The sequence below is a fragment of the Lepidochelys kempii genome, chromosome 7, assembly GCF_965140265.1.
Source record: "Lepidochelys kempii isolate rLepKem1 chromosome 7, rLepKem1.hap2, whole genome shotgun sequence".
Lineage (NCBI taxonomy): Eukaryota > Metazoa > Chordata > Testudines > Cheloniidae > Lepidochelys > Lepidochelys kempii.
This window is the reverse complement of record NC_133262.1, coordinates 52,270,776-52,294,389: the sequence shown is the minus strand read 5'-3', so window position 1 is coordinate 52,294,389 and position 23,614 is coordinate 52,270,776. Positions and strand designations below refer to the sequence as shown.

Below are 23,614 nucleotides of genomic sequence, written 5' to 3'. Positions count from 1 at the left end.
GGGAAAAAGGAAGAAGAACAATCCCCGCAGTCTCTGCTGATCCACCATGTGAGTTGGGGAACAGCCCAGAGACCTTCCCCTCTGGTGGAAGCCACAGTGCAGGTCAACTCCTCCTGTGTCTGATCAGAAGTTGGGAGGTTTGGGGGGAACCCGGGCCCACCCAATACTCCAGGTGCCAGCCCAGGGCCCTGTGGACTGCAGCTCTCTAGAGTGCCTCCTGGAACAGCTGCACAACAGCTACAACTCCCTGAGCTACTTCCCCATGGCCTCCTCCCAACACCTTCTTTATCCTCTCCACAGGATCTTCCTCCTGGTGTCTGATAATCCTTGTAACGCCTCAGTCCTCCAGCAGCATGTCCTCCCACTCCCAGCTCCTTATGCACACACACCACAAACTGAAGGGAGGTCCTTTTTAAACTCAGGTGCCCTGATTAGCCAGCCTGTCCTAACTGATTCTAGCAACTTCTTAATTGGCTTCAGGTGTCCGAATTAGCCTGCCTGCCTGAATTTGCTCCAGCAAGTTCCTTCTTGTTCTGGAACTGCCCCTGTTACCTTACCCAGGAAAAATGGACCTGCTTTTAGGGTATGTCTACACTACGGAATAAGGTCGAATTTATAGAAGTCAGTTTTTTAGAAATCGGTTTTATATATTCGAGTGTGTGTGTCCCCACAGAAAATGCTCTAAGTGCATTAAGTGCATTAACTCGGCGGAGCGCTTCCACAGTACCGAGGCTAGAGTCGACTTCCGGAGCGTTGCACTGTGGGTAGCTATCCCACAGTTCCCGCAGTCTCCGCTGCCCATTGGAATTCTGGGTTGAGATCCCAATGCCTGATGGGGCTAAAACATTGTCGTGGGTGGTTCTGGGTACGTATCGTCAGGCCCCCGTTCCCTCCCTCCCCTCTGTGAAAGCAAGGGCAGACAATCATTTCGCGCCTTTTTTCCTGAGTTACCTGTGTAGACGCCATACCACGGCAAGCATGGAGCCCGCTCAGGTAACCGTCACCCTATGTCTCCTGGGTGCTGGCAGACGTGGTATGGCTTTGCTGCACAGCAGCAGCAACCCATTGCCTTCTGGCAGCAGACGGTGCAATACGACTGGTAGTCGTCCTCGTCGTGTCCGAGGTGCTCCTGGCCACGTCGGCTGGGAGCGCCTGGGCAGACATGGGCGCAGGGACTAAATTTGGAGTGACTTGACCAGGTCATTCTCTTTAGTCCTGCAGTCAGTCCGATTGAACCGTCTTATGGTGAGCGGGCAGGCGATACGGAACGCTAGCAGTCGTACTGTACCATCTTCTGCCAGGCAGGCAAGAGATGAGGATTGCTAGTAGTCGTATTGTACCATCTTCTGCCAGGCAGGCAAGAGATGAGGATGGCTAGCAGTCGTACTGTACCATCTTCTGCCGAGCAGCCATGAGATGTGGATGGCATGCAGTCCTTCTGCACTGTCTGCTGCCAGCCAAAGATGTAAAAGATAGATGGAGTGGGTCAAAACAAGAAATAGACCAGATTTGTTTTGTACTCATTTGCCTCCTCCCCTGTCTAGGGGACTCATTCCTCTAGGTCACACTGCAGTCACTCACAGAGAAGATGCAGCGAGGTAAATCTAGCCATGTATCAATCAGAGGCCAGGCTAACCTCCTTGTTCCAATAAGAACGATAACTTAGGTGCACCATTTCTTATTGGAACCCTCCGTGAAGTCCTGCCTGAAATACTCCTTGATGTACAGACACCCCCTTTGTTGATTTTAGCTCCCTGAAGCCAACCCGGTAAGCCGTGTCGTCAGTCGCCCCTCCCTCCATCAGAGCAACGGCAGACAATCGTTCCGCGCCTTTTTTCTGTGCGGACGCCATACCAAGGCAAGCATGGAGGCCGCTCAGCTCACTTTGGCAATTAGGAGCACATTAAACACCACACGCATTATCCAGCAGTATATGCAGCACCGGAACCTGGCAAAGCGATACCGGGCGAGGAGGCGACGTCAGCGCGGTCACGTGAGTGATCAGGACATGGACACAGATTTCTCTGAAAGCATGGGCCCTGCCAATGCACGCATCATGGTGCTAATGGGGCAGGTTCATGCTGTGGAACGCCGATTCTGGGCTCGGGAAACAAGCACAGACTGGTGGGACCGCATAGTGTTGCAGGTCTGGGACGATTCCCAGTGGCTGCGAAACTTTCGCATGCGTAAGGGCACTTTCATGGAACTTTGTGACTTGCTTTCCCCTGCCCTGAGGCGCATGAATACCAAGATGAGAGCAGCCCTCACAGTTGAGAAGCGAGTGGCGATAGCCCTGTGGAAGCTTGCAACGCCAGACAGCTACCGGTCAGTTGGGAATCAATTTGGAGTGGGCAAATCTATTGTGGGGGCTGCTGTGATGCAAGTAGCCCACGCAATCAAAGATCTGCTGATATCAAGGGTAGTGACCCTGGGAAATGTGCAGGTCATAGTGGATGGCTTTGCTGCAACGGGATTCCCTAACTGTAGTGGGGCTATAGACGGAACCCATATCCCTATCTTGGCACCGGAGCACCAAGCCGCCGAGTACATAAACCGCAAGGGGTACTTTTCGATAGTGCTGCAAGCTCTGGTGGATCACAAGGGACGTTTCACCAACATCAACGTGGGATGGCCGGGAAAGGTGCATGATGCTCGCATCTTCAGGAACTCTGGTCTGTTTCAAAAGCTGCAGGAAGGGACTTTATTCCCAGACCAGAAAATAACTGTTGGGGATGTTGAAATGCCTATATGTATCCTTGGGGACCCAGCCTACCCCTTAATGCCATGGCTCATGAAGCCGTACACAGGCAGCCTGGACAGTAGTCAGGAGCTGTTCAACTACAGGCTGAGCAAGTGCAGAATGGTGGTAGAATGTGCATTTGGACGTTTAAAGGCGCGCTGGCGCAGTTTACTGACTCGCTTAGACCTCAGCGAAACCAATATTCCCACTGTTATTACTGCTTGCTGTGTGCTCCACTATATCTGTGAGAGTAAGGGGGAGACGTTTATGGCGGGGTGGGAGGTTGAGGCAAATCGCCTGGCTGCTGGTTACGCGCAGCCAGACACCAGGGCGGTTAGAAGAGCACAGGAGGGCGTGGTACACATCAGAGAAGCTTTGAAAACCAGTTTCATGACTGGCCAGGCTACGGTGTGAAAGTTCTGTTTGTTTCTCCTTGATGAAACCCCCTGCCCCTTGGTTCACTCTACTTCCCTGTAAGCTAACCACCCGCCCCTCTTCCCTTCAATCACCGCTTGCAGAGGCAATAAAGTCATTGTTGCTTCACATTCATGCATTCTTTATTCATTCATCACACAAATAGGGGGATGACTACCAAGGTAGCCCAGGAGGGGTGGTGGAGGAGGGAAGGAAAATGCCACACAGCACTTTAAGCACAGCACTTTAAAAGTTTACAACTTTAAAATTTATTGAATGACAGCCTTCTTTTTTTTGGGCAATCCTCTGTGGTGGAGTGGCTGGTTGGCCGGAGGCCCCCCCACCGCGTTCTTGGGCGTCTGGGTGTGGAGGCTATGGAACTTGGGGAGGAGGGTGGTTGGTTACAGAGGGGCTGCAGTGGCAGTCTGTGCTCCAGCTGCCTTTGCTGCAGCTCAACCATACACTGGAGCATACTGGTTTGGTCCTGCAGCAGCCTCAGCATTGAATCCTGCCTCCTCTCATCACGCTGCCGCCACATTTGAGCTTCAGCCCTGTCTTCAGCCCGCCACTTACTCTCTTCAGCCCGCCACCTCTCCTCCCGGTAATTTTGTGCTTTCCTGCACTCTGACATTATTTGCCTCCACGCATTCGTCTGTGCTCTGTCAGTGTGGGAGGACAGCATGAGCTCGGAGAACATTTCATCGCGAGTGCGTTTTTTTTTCTTTCTAAGCTTCACTAGCCTCTGGGAAGGAGAAGATCCTGTGATCATTGAAACACATGCAGCTGGTGGAGAAAAAAAAAGGGACAGCGGTAATTAAAAAGACACATTTTATAAAACAGTGGCTACGCTCTTTCAGGGTAAACCTTGCTGTTAACATTACATACATAGCACATGTGCTTTCGTTACAAGGTCGCATTTTGCCTCCTCCCACCGCGTGACTACCCCCTCAACCTTCCCCCCTCCCTGTGGCTAACAGCGGGGAACAGAAATCTGTTTAGCCACAGGCAAACAGCCCAGCAGGAATGGGCTCCTCTGAGTGTCCCCTGAAGAAAAGCACTCTATTTCAACCAGGTGACCATGAATTATATCTCACTCTCCTGAGGATAACACAGAGAGATAAAGAACGGATGTTGTTTGAATGCCAGCAAACATACACTGCAATGCTTTGTTCTACAATGATTCCCGAGTACGTGTTACTGGCCTGGAGTGATAAAGTGTCCTACCATGAAGGACGCAATAAGGCTGCCCTCCCCAGAAACCTTTTGCAAAGGCTTTAGGACTACATCTAGGAGAACCGCAAATGCCAGGGCAAAGTAATCCTTTCACATGCTTGCTTTTAAACCATGTATAGTATTTTAAAAGGTACACTCACCAGAGGTCCCTTCTCCGCCTGCTGGGTCCAGGAGGCAGCCTTGGGTGGGTTCGGGGGGTACTGGCTCCAAGTCTAGGGTGAGAAACAGTTCCTGGCTGTCGGGAAAACCGGTTTCTCCGCTTGCTTGCTGTGAGCTATCTACAACCTCCTCCTCATCATCATCTTCTTCGTCCCCAAAACCTGCTTCCGTATTGCCTCCATCTCCATTGAAGGAGTCAAACAACACGGCTGGGGTAGTGGTGGCTGAACCCCCTAAAATGGCATGCAGCTCATCATAGAAGCGGCATGTTTGGGGCTCTGACCCAGAGCGGCTGTTTGCCTCTCTGGTTTTCTGGTAGGCTTGCCTCAGCTCCTTCAGTTTCACGCGGCACTGCTTCGGGTCCCTGTTATGGCCTCTGTCCTTCATGCCCTGGGAGATTTTCACAAAGGTTTTGGCATTTCGAAAACTGGAACGGAGTTCTGATAGCACGGATTCCTCTCCCCAAACAGCGATCAGATCCCGTACCTCCCGTTCGGTCCATGCTGGAGCTCTTTTGCGATTCTGGGACTCCATCATGGTCACCTGTGCCGATGAGCTCTGCATGGTCACCTGCAGCTTGCCACGCTGGCCAAACAGGAAATGAGATTCAAAAGTTCGCGGTTCTTTTCCTGTCTACCTGGCCAGTGCATCTGAGTTGAGAGTGCTGTCCAGAGCGGTCATAATGGAGCACTCTGGGATAGCTCCCGGAGGCCAATACCATCGAATTGTGTCCACGGTACCCCAAATTCGAGCCGGCAACGTCGATTTAAGCGCTAATCCACTTGTCAGGGGTGGAGTAAGGAAATCGATTTTAAGAGCCCTTTAAGTCGAAATAAAGGGCTTCATTGTGTGGACGGGTGCAGGTTTACATCGATTTAACGCTGCTAAATTCGACCTAAAGTCCTAGTGTAGACCAGGGCTTAATCTGGGACTTTTATGTCTGCTTCAAAAAAATCAGTTGCCTGCGCCGAGAGTGCCCCTCTGAGGAATGTGGGGCTGGAGTCTTCATGGCCAGTCACTTTGACAAACATTACTGTGGCAAGTGCTGCCTGACATACTGCTTCAACAAACCAGAAGACAAGTAAATGTATCTGTGTTAATAAAAAAACCCTCAGATTTTGAAAAAACAAAACAAAACCACTCTCCTGTAGCCATCACACTGTAGACCCTGTCACACTATGCAAAAATGACACTTTTCCTGACAATCCAAATGCTTGAGGGAGATGATCAAAATGCAGTAAAGTGGGAGGATATCTTAAACAATCTCGAAAAGAAGCTGGTTACAAGGTATGAAGAAGACTTTGTGCCTGTTTTACTGAGAAAACTACTTAGAGACCTAGAAGAAGTGGGGTTCTGACACATCAGTGCTATCTTAATGTGTCGAGATCTTTCTTTGATACAGCCATAAAATAAATATATGCCTGGGGAAAGCATACAGATGACTTGAGAGATTTGAAGTTTCTGCTTTTAAATAAAGTTTCTTTAAGATCCAAGATTGAAACAGCAGTCAAGTTACTGCAGAAGAAATGCCCGAATGTGACAATAACTAGGATGTACTGTTTGATGAAGTAACTCTGTTCAATAAATTTATGACAGGAAAACTGTGAGAATGGAATGACAACTACAGTTTTCACAGTATGTTGCAGTGGGGGAGGTTTAGGTTGGATATTAGGAAAAACTTTTTCACTAGGAGGGTGGCAAAACACTGGAATGCGTTACCTAGAGAGGTGGTAGAATCTCCTTCCTTAGAAGTTTTTAAGGTCAGGCTTGACAAAGCCCTGGCTGGGATGATTTAATTGGGGATTGGTCCTGCTTTGAGCAGGGGGTTGGACTAGCTGACCTCCTGAGGTCCCTTCCAAGCCTGATATTCTATAATTCTGTGATTCTATGTGGCAGATGGGATGAAGTAATCAAGCATTTTAGAGAACCCTCAGTATGATATGCAAATATTTAAAAAAATGGCAGAACTGATGCTTCACTTAAGAACATTTTCTGTCATGAATGACCTGTGCACAGCAGAAAAATCCAGATACAAGGCTGAAACTGTGAAAGCCATTCTCATTGGCTAAGCAGCAGTTCTGCAGAAAAGGACCTGGGGATTACAGTGGATGAGAAACTGGATATGAGTCAGAAGTGTGCCGTTGTTGCCAGGAAGGCTAACGCCATATTGGGCTGCATTAGTAGGAGCATTGCCAGCAGATTGAGGGAAGTGATTATTATGTCCGGTTTTGATCCCCCCACTACAGAAGGGATGTGGACAAACTGGAGAGAGTCCAGCAGAGGGCAATGAAAATGATTAGGGGGCTGTGGCACATGACTTATGAGGAGAGGCTGAGGGAACTGGGCTTGTTTAGTCTGCAGAAGAGTGAGGGGGGATTTGATAGCAGCCTGAAGGGGGCTTCCAAAGAGGATGGAGCTTGGCTTTTCTCAGTGGTGGCAAATGACAGAACAAGGAGCAATGGTCTCAAGTTGCAGTGGGGGAGGTCTAGGTTGGATATTAGGAAACACTATTTCACTAGGAGGGTGGGTTACCTTCAGAGGTGGTGGAATCTCCCTCCTTAGAGGTTTTTAAGGCACGGTTTGACAAAGCCCTGGCTGGGATGGTTTAGTTGGTGTTGGTCCTGCTTTGAGCAGGGGGTTGGACTAGATGACCTCCTGAGGTCTTTTCTAACCCTAATCTTCTATGATTCTGTGATTGTCAAAACAAACTTCACTTTGCCTTGTCTTGAGTTCAGCAAACTGAGCAAGAACATTACAATTCTAAGACAGATATACTCAACTCATCAGAAATACAGCTATTATTCCAGCAAGCTTCTCTAATACTCACCAGTATTGCTGATGCTGGCAGCACAATTCCTTATATGCATCCGGGGTGGGAGTTGTCCATCTACAGATGATTTCCGTCTCTTAGACCATTGGAGGGGTATGCAGAGGTCTTCCAGGGAGTCAGTTCATCTAGATATTTGCCTGGTTTTACAACAGGCTGCATAAAAATCACGAGCAAAGTCAGTACAAACTAAAACTTCGTAGAATGACGTGTTTATACTGCTCTATATACTATACACTGAAATATAAGTATAATATTTATATTTCAATTGAATTATTTTATAATTATATGATAAAAAGGAGAAAGTAAGCAATTATTCAGTGATAGTGTGCTGTGACACTTTTGGCTTTTTATGTCTGATTTTGTAAGCAAGTAATTTTTAAGTGAGGTGAAACATGGAGGTACGCAAGACAAATCAGACTCCTGAAAAGGGTACAGTAGTCTGGAAAGATTGAGAGTCACTGTCCTAGACATTTTGGGGGAACTGTGAAAAATTGAGGGAGCTTTTTTGTATTATTATACATACAAACTCTATAAAACCATTTTGTTTATAGTTTTATAATGCTCCACTACATGGTGAGAAGTCACTTCTGTTCATTCTCATTTAAAATTGTTACATTCTTTATATCCACATTATAGTTGACTGCATGGTTGTATGGTAGAGGTTTAGCTCCAGGCAGATTCCACTAGCAGAAGCAACAAAGTAGTCATGCCGGTTTTCTTGAAATGTGGAGATAACACAGCACTCATTGATAAATCTGTGAAAAATAAATGGTATTGGCAGTGATGTGAAGAAAAAGATTCTTTAAATAGGCCATACTATGGACAACGGGTACAGAAAACTGATGTTCTTGAACAGTGTTTTTGTATTGTTTGTAACTGGTGTCTGAATGCACTTCTTTAGCGTGGTGTCACCTCCACTGTGATTATATGCATATTTATAGTATGCATCGACAGTAATGCATCCAATGAAGTGAGCTGTAGCTCACGAAAGCTTATGCTCAAATAAATTGGTTAGTCTCTAAGGTGCCACAAGTACTCCTTTTCTTTTTGCATATTTATAGTGTATATTTTAAGAGTTACATATATAACTGCTAAAAATATTTTGCTTTGCTGTGCTCTGCAACTTACATTTTCAGTCTTGGCTACTTTGCTGTGCTTTCATCCCATGTGTCCCCACATTTGATTTACAAAATACGGTCACCTTAGATTGCTAGTAGTTTTAGCAACGACAGCTGTGTTTCTAGTGTAACACTTCCTATGTTTCAGAGTAGCAGCCGTGTTAGTCTGTATTCGCAAAAAGAAAAGGAGTACTTGTGACACCTTAAAGACTAACAAATTTATTTGAGCATAAGCTTTCGTGAGCTTGAGCTGTAGCTCAGGGAAGCTTATGCTCAGATAAATTTGTTAGTCTCTAAGGTGCCACGAGTACTCCTTTTCTTTTTACTTCCTATGTTTTTACTGTGGTTTTTAATTTGGAATTTTTAATTTTAAATTTTTCTTATTTTTATAATACAAGTTTATTCTGATGGATCATGTGACTTCCATTTTGACTGATTTCCTGGTCTGGTGTTGAAACTTCATTTTCATTTGACCCACCAATGGGGATTGCCTGATGTTATGCTTCTCAATCCAGCCCTTGGTGCTTTTTTGCATGTCACTGCTGCTGTGGAGAACTTGGTTTCCAAATATTAACTAAGGGCAGTATAATAGGTCATATTAAATCCTCTTGAAAGGCAAATATCTAGTGTGATTTTTATTGAACCCATCTAGAATCCCAAGATTACTTAACCACCATAACTGAAAAATCCTGAGTTACTCACCCACAAGTCATGATGCATAAAAAAACAACAACAAAAAACCCAATATTTATTTATGTGCCTTTTTGGTCCTGAGCCTTTAGTGTGCAGTAGGCCCAGATCCACAAAGCCTAAACACCTTAGTGAATCTTGGCCTAACCTTATACTGTTGTTGTTACCTCTCACAAACAATTCATATACTTAAGGCCACTACAAACTTATGTCGACTCAAATTACATCAACATAGAGCCACCACAGTTAGCATATCATGGTTCTGAATTCAATAATGAGGTAAAAAGACTTATTTTTGAGATTGAAGAAATAGTAAAAAAAACAGTCACATTATCAGGTCCTAGATAGCTGATGGTGAATACGGGCTTCATTATCCTCATGAGTTTCTTTAATGTGAATTGTTGCTGACAAGTTTTTCAGCCCACCCACCCTATTTTTGCAAGCACTGGAGTGGCTCATCCCATGAGGGATTGCAATAAAAAAAAAAATCTGTCTCCTTACCCACTAACACCCCTTCCCCCATATATATTTTTTCCCATATAGTAATACTAAAAAGGTGGGATAGTAAACCACAGTATTTGCACACAAAAGAGGGAAAACAAATAGACATATAGACTTTTCCAAAGGAAAGTTTATGGCATAATTTTTTCTTTCAGTTTAACCTGATCCTTTGTAAAAAAAAAAAAAAAAAAATTGGAATAAAATATAGTATCACCAGCCCCATACCACCCACAAATCAATGGGTTGGATGAAAACACCAACAAATCCATCAAAAGGTAATTTTAGGGTGAAAATATTCTACTAGTAAAGGCAAATAGAATGTACCATTCCATAAGCTCTTTACACCCCCATCAGTTTTTCCCTCTAGTTCCTCCATCTGTCCAGCACTCTAGTGCCCCAATCTGCACATTATTTAAAACTCCTCAGTCTTTTTAACCTTTTCACCCAGGCCTGCCCTCTACTCCAGGTGCCAGCTCAGGGATCTTCTGGCCAGTAGCCAAGGCCTGTACTGTCCTACACACCCCACTTAGGAAGAGACTACAACCTAGTTCCCTATGGCTGCTTCTGTTACCAGCTTCCTGGCTTTATAAAGCTGGCCCAGCTCCTCCCCCAGCTGGGCTTCATCAGCCAATTAGGCATTAGTGCTCCCTGGCTTTCCTTTTCCAGGTGCAGCCTGTGGAGTTATTTGACCCACCTGGCCATCTTAACCCCTTCCAGTGCTGTGTGGGGTGGACACAGGTGTACCCCATCTATCAGAATTGCTACCCCTGGACCAGAGGATGACAAAGGTGAGAGAATAAATAAGAATGGTAATTGGAGAAGAGAGCAGTCCCTGCCAAGTAGTGGAAGGGAGAATGGGGATCTCTGGTATGGTGGAATAGGGGGCACAAAAGAGCCTGGTGGGTGGGAGAACGGGAGACCCAGGAATGCAGAGCTAGCCCTGAGCAGGGGGATAATGGTATCAGGAAGGGGGATGAGAGGGACACAGAGCCCCTAGAATGGGGGGGAAATGTAGAGAATGGAGAACACACAGCAACCCTGTCGTGAAGGAGGACTGGGAGTTGCACAGAGACCCTGCACCAGAGGAGGATGGGACGGTGGCCCACAGGGAGCTTGGGGGGGGGCCGTGAAAGGGTGCAAGAAGCCCGTGGGGTGTGCTATGAAATGCAAGACAGTAGGCTCCCCCTAGTCTTGTCTAATTGTGTGCATCCCTATAATCTAACTTAAGGTTTCCTCTTATGTTGCAGGAACAGAATTGAATCAACTTTTGCTCTCCTAACCAGCTCAGAGGTTCCTGTTTTCTAAGTGTGACTCTCAGGGTCTGGCTGCAGGGCGTTAACCCAGTTATCTACACACATTCCTCCTCTTTAATAGGCTGAGCTCAATTAGCATAGCCATGCTGTGAGATAACACTTGAACTCCTGTGCCCACACTGGGTCTGCACCCACGCATACTAAGGCTTCTGGGGATTAGCTCTAGCACGAGACCTAATACCTGAACTGCTTTAGCACCTACACCGCGTCTCTAGCCAGACGCCATTCATCCCATAATTCTTTCCCAGTGAATGAATTATTTCCCAGTGAATGGTAGGAATCATAGAATCATAGAATATCAGGGTTGGAAGGAGATTCTACCACCTCCCTAGGTAATGCATTCCAGTGTTTCACCACCCTCCTAGTGAAAAAGATTTTCCTAATATCCAACCTAAACCTCCCCCCCTGCAACTTGAGACCATTACTCCTTGTCCTGTCCTCTTCTACCACTGAGAATAGTCTAGAACCATCCTCTCTGGAACCACCTCTCAGGTAGTTGAAAGCAGCTATCAAATCCCCCCTCATTCTTCTCTTCTGCAGGCTAAACAATCCCAGTTCCCTCAGCCTCTCCTCGTAAGTCATGTGTTCCAGACCCCTAATCATTTTTGTTGCCCTTTGCTGGACTCTCTCCAATTTATCCACATCCTTCTTGTAGTGTGGGGCCCAAAACTGGACACAGTACTCCAGATGAGGCCTCACCAATGTTGTATAGAGGGGAACGATCACATCCCTCGATCTGCTGGCTATGCCCCTACTTATACATCCCAAAATGCCATTGGCCTTCTTGGCAACAAGGGCACACTGCTGACTCAGATCCAGCTTCTCATCCACTGTCACCCCTAGGTCCTTTTCCGCAGAACTGCTGCCTAGCCATTCGGTCCCTAATCTGTAGCTGTGCATTGGGTTCTTCCGTCCTAAGTGCAGGACCCTGCACTTATCCTTATTGAACCTCATCAGATTTCTTTTGGCCCAATCCTCCAATTTGTCTAGGTCCCTCTGTATCCTATCCCTGCCCTCCAGCGTATCTACCACTCCTCCCAGTTTAGTATCATCCGCAAATTTGCTGAGAGTGCAATCCACACCATCCTTCAGATCATTTATGAAGATATTGAACAAAACCGGCCCCAGGACCGACCCCTGGGGCACTCCACTTGACACCGGCTGCCAACTAGACATGGAGCCATTGATCACTACCCGTTGAGCCCGACAATCTAGCCAACTTTCTACCCACCTTATAGTGCATTCATCCAGCCCATACTTCTTTAACTTGCTGACAAGAATACTGTGGGAGACCGTGTCAAAAGCTTTGCTAAAGTCAAGAAACAATACATCCACTGCTTTCCCTTCATCCACAGAACCAGTAATCTCATCATAGAGGGAGATTAGATTAGTCAGGCATGACCTTCCCTTGGTGAATCCATGCTGACTGTTCCTGATCACTTTCCTCTCATGTAAGTGCTTCAGGATTGATTCTTTGAGGACCTGCTCCATGATTTTTCCGGGGACTGAGGTGAGACTGACTGGCCTGTAGTTCCCAGGATCCTCCTTCTTCCTTTTTTTAAAGATTGACACTACATTAGCCTTTTTCCAGTCATCTGGGACTTCCTGCCCTCTCTGGGCACACAGGGGAATTGTGGGAATGCTGGAGAGTTAAAGGGACTTGAGTGGGGCTAGCCTGCATCCACACTACAGGTTGTGTTAGCAGCTGATGACCTGGGCTGATTCAAGCTTTAGCCTATCCCCCCTGACAGGCCAGGCTCTTGAGGTAAAAGCACCAACACATTTGAGTTAAGGAATTTTGTAAGGACAGGACTGGAGTTAAGGGCAACACTTGAGCAACTGTTAGAAAAGGCCTACTGGCTCTTGCCCTCAGCTCTGCTACCAAGACAGACCCCTGCAGTAAAATTTCTCTTCCATTAGACGGCACAGAAAAGTCACAGATCCAGAAGACATATTAATCACAGTGGGCTCCCCAATATTTAACACAATAACCTTTTTTGGCAGCTGTGAAAGTTAGCAAGATTTTGCTCATCTATTTTGCCAATTACGAAAAGCTATTGGCACCAGACACATTGGAACAATCTGTCTGGAGACAGGTTTGTGCCATCACTACCAGTTTAATTTTGCGAATGAAAATGCTTTTTCCTGTGAAGTTGATGATAGCTTAAGTTTCAGACATTTCCCTTATGGACCTGTTATTCCATAAACATTCACTACAGGGATTTTTGGATTTTTCTCTGAAGTATCTGGCTGATGTAAGAGGATCCTGCAGTAGATAGACGCTGGTCTGATCCACTGTAGCAATTATGTTCCTAAAAGAGCACAATTGAAACTTGTACAGCACCCCAGGTGCTGGTAGTTGGTATTTCTTGACCCAGAGTTTAGTATCAGACAGTCCAGATTCCCACCATCCTGCTCTTTAAAAATGCCCTTGATTGAAAGGCTTTAAAATAGGCCAGGAAATCTGTACTGACATCCTTGTTATGTTGCCTTCAGCTTCATTGTTATTATCACTAAAGTACGGCCGCTTCTTGCTGCTGAATTCGGCAGAAGCCAGGACATGATTGTTTTACACACACACTCCCCCCGCACATTATTCAGTCTATACTTGAAAACATTCTATGCTGCCTGCTGCCTATAGCCCAAAAATACAGTTAATGTCTCTTTCCAACAGCTCCTATCAGTTATAGTAAGAGGCAGACGCTACCAAAGTTAGGCAACTTTTTAACCATACACTAGCTCTGAAACCCTTACACATACAGAAGTGAAACAGACATCCTGTTTTTCCCTCGGGTGGAGTGAAGCTTGAGTAATAGTGTGGTAAACGCTCTGCAACCCTCAGCTCCAAGTACCGTTACTCAGACCTACATGCAAGCGGAACATTGGCGCTCACATCTGCCACCACCTTATTACACAGTGCCATAGAAGAGTTGGGCCACATGCAGGAGAAAGGAACCAGCTTTTAGTACAGAGAAGCTCCCTGAAGAAAGCAGAACCATTTAGAAACGTAGCAATTGAATTAGTGTTATTTTTTTAAGTACACCACCTCCTCCCTTCCCCAAGCCAACAGGTACTGGTTTGTGTTTGGCACACCGCAGCTAGCATGCAATAGAGAGGATACTCCCCTCCCCACCCCCAAGGTCTTTGCAACAAGCTCATTGTGGGCAGCTTTGTGCAAGGATTAGGAATAATAGTAAAGTACTGTGACTAAGAATGGTGTCCCTCTTCAGAGGGAACAGGATGCTATTCCTCACGAAAAATGGGCCTAGTCAGTTGTGCCTTGATTACCCAATCCTGCATTAGTTTGTTTCCTTAGGGAAAAATCTTGTGTGACAGCCAACCCCCAAAAAAGCCATGAACATTATTACTCAGCTACTTGTCTATCCACCAAAATTTTACCAATAGAGTTAAAAAGATTAACTCTCACATACCCTCCACAGACACTTATTCTGGTATGAGAGAGTAAAACCCTTCCCAAGTGACATACACTAACCTGAAAAAAGCCATTCTTATACCAGCATGAGTGCCCACACTGGAGTTACACCCATATAACTATATCAGTTTAAATTCACACCTTATCTTTTACTAGTAAAACTTTCCCATGTGCACAAGCCCCAAGTCGGAGAGACCAGATATGGTACTTATCTGTTATTTCCTCCATGCCATTTCTCCCACAAGTTGTGGTCTAACAAGTCCCTTGTGCACAAAACATAACAATGTTGATCTACTTGATGCTGTATATGACCCTGATCTCCAGCTTAAGACGCAGAGTGCCCCCCATTCAATTTTGTTTATTGTTCTCTGCCTCCTGTCTAGGGCATAGACAGGAGGCAGGATGTTACAATTTCTTGCACATCCTGCACAAACCATATTGAATTAAAATTTTCAATATTTTAGGAGTTCATTGTATTAAAAATGAAAGTGTTTGTGTTATTGTGGGATTAACTGGAAATTCTCTGGGAGGAAAACAGAATTAATGCTATCCCTGGAAAGTATTGTGAGCTTCGGAAGCTGATGCTGAACAACACAGCAGACAACTGATCTTTGGTGACAATACATGTGAAAAGGAATCCTGAGGCAGACTGCAAACTCCCAAGAGGGGCTCAGCCTTTGAAGCTTCATTCTTAGGGTGGTACGGGACCTCTTGTCTGCTGCTCACTTGTTACAGGAGAACAGTTCAGACACCGGCTGTATAAAGGAGTAACTGACTTACTCATAAGGGTTCTTGTACTGAGCATGAGGAACCACAGGAGAACTTCTAGGTGGGGTTTGAAGGACTGTTCACTGATTAGTAGGCATTTAGGTTCTTTTTTTTTTTTTTTTAATAGTATGTTTTCTCTGTAATGCTGTTACCTTCAGACAGGGGTGGGCAAACTTTTTGGCCTGAGGGCCACATTGGGGTTCCGAAACTGTATGGTGGGCCGGTATAATGTATTAAATTGCTCCCCGTAGGAATGTGCTATTTACAGGGTGCTACTTACGGCTGCCAGTCCTAGTGCTCTGAGTGGCATGGTAAGGGGGCGGGGAGGTTCGATAAGGGGCAGAGAGTCCCAGGGGCAGACAGGGAACAGGGTGCAGTTGGCTGGGGCAGAGATTCTGGGGTGGGGGGGGTCAGGGGACAGTTGGATGAAGCAGAGGTTCTGTGGGGTGGTGGTCAGGGGACAGGGAGCAGTTGGATAGGCGTGGGAGTCCCAGGGGGCCTGTCAAGGGGTGGGGGGTGTTGATAGGGGTTGGGGCAGTCAGGGGACAGGGGGGTTGGGTCCCAGAGGGCAGTTAGGGGTGGGGGTCCCAAGAGGGGGCAGTCAGGAGACAAGGAACAGGAGGGGATTGGATAGGTGGGTGATTCTGAGGGGGGGCAGTCAGGGAGCGGGAAGTGGAAGGGGGCGAGGGCCAGGTTGTTTGGGGAGGCACAGCCTTCCTTACCCACGTGTAGTGTATTAAATTGCTCCCCATAGGAATGTGCTACTTATGATGTATTACTTACTGCTGCCAGTCCTGGTGCTCCCTAAGTAGCACATTCCTACAGGGAGCAATTTAATACACTACACCCAGTAGCTCTCGCAGCCGCGCAGCCCGGCAGGACCTCACAGCCCTGCCACCCAGAGTGCTGGTGGCAAGGCGAGCTGAGGCTGCGGAGGAGTGACCAGGGGCTAGCCTCCCCAGCTGGGAGCTCAAGGTCCGGGCAGGATGGTCCCACGGGCTGGATGTGGCCTGCAGGCCGTAGTTTGCCCACCTCTGCCTTAGGAATAAATGTCCTTGCATAGAAAGAGCCATGGGGTAGTCTAACTGTGGTACTTACAGTGGTTACTGTCTCTGAGGAGAAAAGTACAGCAGGCTGACTTAGGCAGCCAGGTGTTGCTGGGGAGGTCAGTCCAGGCAGGGAGCTGTGCAGGCTGGGTCAGGAGGCAGAGAGAGACGTCTCTTCCCAAGGAGGAACCTTCCTGAGGAGCCTGGAGCTGGTGCCCTTGCTGGGCCACAGAGGGAAATACAGGTGCAGTTGCCCTGAACTGTAGCACAAACAACCTGATATCAGGCACTGTGTTTGCAGAGCTTCTGAATCAGGGTCCAGTACACCAGTGAGCTAGCAGATCACTTTACAAAGGATGCTCACAAGCTCAAGGTTAAACTGATCATCTGATTGGGGTCAGGAAGGAATTTTCTACCACGTCCAATTGGCTGAGACTTGGAGGGGTGGTGTAGTGGCTGCCTTCCTCTGATGCATGGGGTGTGTATTGCTAGGCTGGGCATGTCTCCCTATATTATTTCTCTGCCATTGCAGGGCCCTTAGGCATTGGTGGCACCTCAGCCTCACCTGTTCTCTGTGGCACACAACAGTTTAGTTTCCTGGGGACTGAAATGCTTTAGTCTAACCCACGTTATTGGGCTCTGTACAGGGGTAACTGGGTGGAATATAATGGCCAGTAATATAAAGCAGGTCAGACAAGGTGATCAAAGGCCAGAAGGGACCATTAAAATCTTTAAAATAATGACAGTGCAATGTAGCAGCCCATTCTGCATAGCCCTTCAAAACTAAAGAAGCCATAAGACACAAATACCAAACTCCCCATGGCTAACCAGGCAGTAATCTTACACAGAAAAAGACAGACATCTGGTCTTCAGAAATTTTATTGGTAACACAAAGGCTCACAATAAGCTACCCAGATTCAGGGCTGCTTCCCCTGCGATAGTTTGCTAAAAATTCACATGCAATTTTTACAGAATACATCAAGTGCTCCTCCTGAAGAATTTGGAAGAAGCACCTTCATGAGTAAAACTTCCATGGATAATAGCGTTTTACTTGCAGAGCTGAAGAGAGAGAAAAATTTCAGCAGGACTTTGGCTTGGTTGAGAGCATTCTACGGGACATGCTGAAGGAGCTTTTCAATGTCATCTTGGATCTTGATCGTTTCGAAGTGCCTGCTGTAGCGCTTGAAAGGCACGCCATCACGCCCAATGAGGAATTTCTCGAAGTTCCAGGAGATGTCATTCCTGCACACTGGAGACCAGATGATGTACTGCGGGTTGGTCATCAGCGACATTGGATCATCATGTGGGAAAGGCAGTGCCTCCTTCAGGAAAGTGAAGAGTGGGTGAGCATTTGCCCCGTTCACATCACACTTCTCAAACATGGTGAAGTTCGGCTCATAACCATTGCCAGGGCGGACATGCTTTAACGAAAGTAGAATCTCCTCATTGGTAGCGTTCTCCTATTAGGCGAGAAAGGAAGTGTGATCTAGTGCAAGGATAAACATCAACAATTGGAATGTATTCAGACAGAACTTCCATCTCCATTACGGGAATCAAACAAGCATGCCTCTGGCACAGAACACGGGAGCCCCTAGCTATCTCTGCCCACCTTCAAACTGTCAGTTCTCTTCCCAACAGCTGTATTAGGAGCCAACAGCAAGGAGGCCAGCTGCACAGGGCATGAGCTTTCAGGGGGGCTTCTGGCAATGGGGAGTTAGTCAAGATTTGCCCTGTTGTCAGAAACTGATCCTCATACTAGTCTCTCATGTGAATACCATCTTCTAGAACTAGGCAGCCATTTTGCAGGAGTCCTGTGCTAACATCCGATGAAGACAGCTGTAGCTCACGAAAGCTTATGCTCAAATAAAATGGTTAGTCTCTAAGGTGCCACAAGTACTCCTTTTCTTTTTGCGAATACAGACTAACACGGCTGCTACTCTGAAACCTGTTCTAACTAATCATCAAGTTAAAAGGCAACACGTCTTATCTAAAGATGGGCAGTCAGGCCAGGATGCTTTTAGTTAACATGACTTCCTGTGGTGCTAATATCAGCAAGGCCTGGGTCTGCCACACTGCAGCACAGTACATGAAACCATGTTCATGAATCAGGTACACCAGCAAAAAGAAAACCTTACTCCAGGGGTCAGCAACCTTTCAGAAGTGGTGTGCCGAGTCTTCATTTATTCACTTTAATTTAAGGTTTTGCGTGCCAGTAATACATTTTAACATTTTTTAGAAGGTCTCTCTCTATAAGTCTATATATTATATAACTAAACTATTGTCGTGTGTAAAGTAAACAAGGTTTTCAAAATGTTTAAGAAGCTTCATTTAAAATTAAATTAAAATGCTGATCTTACGCCGCCGGCCCCCTCAGCCCGCTACCAGCCTGCGGTTTCATTCACCTAGCCCGGCAGCAGGCTGAGCAGAGCCTGTGGCCGGGACCCTGTCTGGCAAGGGGCTGGCAGCCAGAACCCTAGACCGGCAGCGGGCTGAACAGGGCCGGCGGGCACGACCCCAGACTGGCAGCGGGCTGAGGAGTCAGTCCGCTGCCGGTATCGGGTTCAGTCTGCTGGCTCCTGCCAGCCAGGGTTAGGGTTCCGGCTGCCGGCCCCGCTCAGCCCGCTGCCCGTCTGGGATCCCGGCCCTGCTCACACAGAGTGGGTACCTACCTTCTCCCTTGTTCTAGCCCATTCTCTTCCTCTCTCTCTGCACTGAGCTGAGGGTGGGAGTGCACTGAGCACAGGGCTGGGGATGAAAGAGCCAGCTGGGGGTTGGGGTGTAGGATCTGGCCAGGAGCTAGAATGAGGGAGGGGCCTCAGGGTTGGGGTTTGGGTGTGGAGTGCTTACCTGGGCAGCTCCCATTTGGTGCAAGGGGTGCAGGTGAGAATGTGGGGGGGTGCAGGAGCTCCCGTTTGGTGCTTGGGGTGGGGGTGGGAATGTCGGGGGTGCAGGAGTCAGGGCATGGGGGGGCTGAGTATGTGTGGGGGGGTGCAAGAGTCAGGGCTGGGGTCATGGGGGGTTGCAGGGGTCAGGGCAGAGGGCTGGGGGTGTGGGGCGGGGTCATGGGGGTGCTCCCAGCCCCCTACCCAGAGAGGCTCATGGCAGGCAGCTGGAGGGAATATGCCCTGATTCCGCCCGCCTTCCCCAAGGCCCCGTACCCACCTCTTCTCCACCTCCTCCCCGGAGCAGCGAGTGTGCGGCTCTGCTTCTCCCCCTCCCTCGCAAGGGCCATCAGCTGATCAGCGGCAGGGAGGGAGAGGAGGAGGGGCAGGAACACAGCACGCTGAGGGAAGAGGCAGGGAACGGGGGAGCTTGCCTGCTCTACAGCAGCAGCCAGCAGGACCAAGCTTCTTCATCCTGCGGGTGGGGGGGAGGGGGGCGGCGGCGAAGAGCAGGCCAGGGCGGGCAGGATTTTTAATGGCACACTGCTGCCTGCTGGGGTCCCAGCCTGGGTTTGGCAGCGGGCTGAGCGGGGCCAGCAGCTGGGACTCGGCAGGCAGCAGCATGCCATTGAAAATCGACATATGTGCCATAGGTTGCCGACCCTTGCCTTGCTCTGACATGACACTGTCAGTCTGTTCCCCATTTGCAGCACAATGACAGAGGAAGTTACCTTTGGGTCTCCAGCTTGAAGATTTCTTTGGGGCTGGGGGAAGGGAGTAAGAAGGAGGTAGTCCAGAGAGTAACCCTGGAAATACAACTGAAGAAGAGTTTACACTGCTGATCCGCAATTCAGTGGGATCAACCCACTTTTCATCATAGACCCAACAGCAGGAGCTGGAGCAAGAACATTTGAAAGCGACACAAGCCTTCAGTTCCTAGCACCTGTGTTCCTACACTTGGGCAACCTTACAGAAGAAATTTAAGAGCTGCCTAGCTGATAGCAGAGCTCGCACAGCTCCATGTTGCTCCATTCTGCAGCTGCTCCCAGGACCCTGCTGACTGTGCAGAGTGAGGTGGGATGGGATGGGAGGAGGGTGCTGATGTCAGGGTGTCCCCTTTCCTCCACCTCTGTACCCCATCTACGCAGAGAGGGCAGAGGGGTCTGAATGGTGAATGTCTGAGTGCCTTGGTTAAAGAGACAGTGTACTGTTTCTGAGTAACAGCCGTGTTAGTCTGTATTCGCAAAAAGAAAAGGAGTACTTGTGGCACCTTAGAGACTAACCAATTTATTAGAGCATAAGCTTTCGTGAGCTACAGCTCACTTCCTCAGATGCATATCGTGGAAACTGCAGCAGGCTTTATATATACACAGAGAATATGAAACAATACCTACTCCCACCCCACTGTCCTGCTGGTAATAGCTTATCTAAAGTGATCATCATGGTCCAGGATCGCCTGGGAGCTGTTAATTATCTCATAGCATTCCCCACCTCCAACCGAAAGCCTAAGGTGTACCATATTAATTCTCTAAAGCCCTTTTATTCCAGAGAATTAAAGGTTTGTCAGTTTACAGCCCAGGGAGGAGACGACACTGAGTGGCCCAAAGGTGTCTACTACGAAGGGAAATGTGCTGGTGGTGTGGAAGAGGTGAACCTCTCCATGACCCTTGGGCGTATGCAGCGACAGCAGATCCAGGAGCTGTACACTAGCTACGCACCAACGTTCTCAGCCACCCCAGGACTGACTGAACGGGCATACCACTCCATTGACACAGAGCTCCAGGAAGAAATCCCAGCCAGTGTTTCACCCTAGCTGAGATTTTTTCTGAAATTTCCCCAGCACACACGCATGCACACGCACACACACACAGTCTCTGTCTCTTTCACACTCACCTCCCATTTCATAATTTTTATTTCTCTTACACTTAAATTGCCCTTGATATCTTATTTGCTAATTCACAATGTTGTTTATTTTGCAACAGTGCCTGGTAACTAGTGCCAATTAAGGAGAGTCTGTTGTGGCCCTGAACCTTAGTTACACTTGCAAGTGTTACCAGAAGAAGTAGTAACGCTGAACAAAGAAAGACTGCAGGTCTGTTTGCTTTGTCAAAACACTTCCCCTTTAGACCCTTTATTACCCCGCCCCCTACCCCGCCCCCAGCCCCAGGCTGTTTTGCTTCCCGGCAATGCTGGTATCTGAGTAACATTCTGCGATAACGCCATGCCAGCTAGCACCCCAGCCAATCCACTTAGCTTCAGCCACGGCTTGCTGTGACAGTGCATGAACATGGGAATACAGGGCAAGCACAGGAAACACTAGCAGCAAGACACATAGAGAGAACAGGATCCCCAGCAGGCTTGTTGCTAGCCCCATCACGACGTTTATACTACTACTGTTACCGGTTAGCTAAACTAAGGCGAGCACGGGCATGCCTACGTCTGCTCCAATCATACTGCCTAGGTAGGCACAGCCCTGGCAGGTCTGGAGCTCTACGCCACTGACAGTGCGGGGCATCGCAGTCACTAGGCCAACTAGGATGTAGTCTGGCCAACGGACAGGAGGAAGACGTGCTGGAGGCTGAGATGTAGGAACCAGCTCTGAAGAGTTACGGAGATTTATCCCTTTGGGGGGCACGTGGGGAGGCAGCAGGGCCAGTGGAGGGACGGCTCAGGCATTTAACCCCCTTCTCCTGAAACCGCCCTAGAGCTCACGCCTTATGCTAGCTGCACAGCTGCCCCACGACCTCTGTGCAGGGGTCAGTGGCTGTAGCCGGGCCCAGGCTCGGAGGCCAAAGCGGCAGCAGTAGCCGGCCGGGAGCCCTGGGGCACAGGAAGCAGGTGCAGGGCCTCCCGAGCTGGGCTCTACAAGCAGCCGCCTCCCGCCCCCGCGCAGAGAGCGGCCCGGCCTGTTCCCGCCCGCCCGCGCCAGTACCTGGTGGCCGAACTGGTTACAGGGGAAGGCCAGCACGGCCAGCCCGGGCCCGTAGCGCCTCTGCAGCTCGCTGAGCTGAGCGAAGTCCCGGGCCGTGGTGCCTCAGAGCGACGCCACGTTGCTCACCAGCAGTACGCGGCCCAGGAGCGAGCCCAGCGCCAGCGGTTCCGCCGCGCCCAGCGGCCGCGCCTGCAGCCCCGCTAGCCGCCCAGCCGCCATGAGGTCGCGCTAGGTATGAGTGGGGAGCCGCGCCCGGGAAGGAGCCGCTGGGCCGCCCCGCCCCGCGACGGGGCCTGGCCAGGTCCTGCCCCAGAGAGGAGCACGCACAGCGCCCGGCTGCGAGAGTTCCGGGGCGGGGGCCCAGTAGGGCCCGCCCGCGGCTCAGCCCCAGCAGCAGGAGCCCGGTCGGTCAGGCGTCTTCGCTCCCCGGAGGGTAGAGCTATAGCCGTATCGTGGCTGGTCTTGCTGTGCCCTGGGGTCCCAGTGTTTTCCCCAGGCAGTGAAATTCGGGGGAGGGAGGGAGTGAGACCGTGAGAGCGAAGGTGGGCTGTATGGCACCATAGTAAAAACTGAAAAAAAATTCATTACCATTTTATTAGCTTAAACTGATGTTTTTAAATCACCACACAAAGTAAAGTTGACTACACAAGCCTACTATGAAAGAATATCAGGGTTGGAAGGGATCTCAGGAAGTCATCTAGTCCAGACCCTGTTCAAAGCAGGACCAATCCCCAATTTTTACCCCAGATCCCTAAATGGCCCCCTCAAGGATTGAACTCACAATCCTGGGTTTAGCAGATCAATGCTCAAACCACTGAACTATCACTATCCATCAACTCATATATCTACATCATACTATATCTACATCCTTCTTGGTTTCCTGTTGTAATTTTGCACAGTTCTGTTAATGAATTTCTCAAATGCAGTACATTCATTTTTGGTGGCATCTCATGTGTCCGGTATCTCCAGTCCTTCATGATATGATCATGCAGAAAGCGACTTCTTTCAGAACACAAAATTCTATACAATGAGGAAAAAGAATGCTCAGCTGTAGCTGTTGTGACTGGGAGTAGAAAGAGATGAATTTCTACTTCTTTCATCCCAGGAAACATAGCACAAAAATTGGGTTGAACCACTAGTTTTGATAAAGAAGAAGTTGAAGTCAAATCTTCATTCATTCATCATATGATCATAGAATATCAGAGTTGGAAGGGACCTCAGGAGGTCATCTAATCCAACCCCCTGCTCAAAGCCAGACCAATCCCCAATTTTTGCCCCAGATCCCTAAATGGCCCCCTCAAGGATTGAACTCACAACCCTGAGTTTAGCAGGCCAATGCTCAAACCACTGAGTTATCCTTCCCCTCCAAATCCCCCCCCCCCCCCCAATTCCACTCTGTTCAAATTCTCTATTTGTCCTGAGCACATGGCAGCCCCATTGCAGGTAGTGCCTCATTCTACTCAACTGTCAGTGTTTTATAAGACAGGCATCTGTAAAAGCTGTGTAGAGGTTGATAGAATCCAGAAGTTGCTGTTGTAGAGATGTAAGAATCAAG

General features: G+C 48.4%; 2 protein-coding genes across 2 annotated transcripts; both read right to left on the bottom strand.

The window, feature by feature from the left end:
- Positions 1 to 3,287: 3,287 nt before the first annotated feature.
- On the bottom strand, positions 3,288 to 5,193 carry LOC140915295 (uncharacterized). Its single transcript, XM_073354877.1, has 2 exons — positions 4,528 to 5,193; positions 3,288 to 3,937 (listed from the first exon to the last, which is right to left on the bottom strand). The coding sequence occupies exons 1-2, from the start codon at positions 5,108 to 5,110 to the stop codon at positions 3,417 to 3,419; spliced, it is 1,104 nt and encodes a 367-aa protein (XP_073210978.1). The 5' UTR covers positions 5,111 to 5,193; the 3' UTR covers positions 3,288 to 3,416.
- Positions 5,194 to 17,108: 11,915 nt separating this feature from the next.
- GPX1 (glutathione peroxidase 1) lies at positions 17,109 to 22,401 on the bottom strand. Its single transcript, XM_073352708.1, has 2 exons — positions 22,060 to 22,401; positions 17,109 to 17,705 (listed from the first exon to the last, which is right to left on the bottom strand). Exons 1-2 carry the CDS (start codon positions 22,276 to 22,278, stop codon positions 17,355 to 17,357), a joined length of 570 nt encoding a protein of 189 aa, XP_073208809.1. The 5' UTR covers positions 22,279 to 22,401; the 3' UTR covers positions 17,109 to 17,354.
- Between the last annotated feature and the right edge of the window lie 1,213 nt (positions 22,402 to 23,614).

What these genes read in the sequence shown, in the direction of transcription:
- LOC140915295 (XM_073354877.1), bottom strand. Translation starts at nt 5,110, where the DNA reads ATGCAGAGCTCATCGGCACAGGTGACCATGATGGAGTCCCAGAATCGC. An exon ending in AGGCGGAGAAGGGACCTCTG is followed by an intron (nt 3,938 to 4,527) that starts GTGAGTGTACCT and finishes TTTCTCCACCAG; the next exon opens with CTGCATGTGTTTCAATGATC.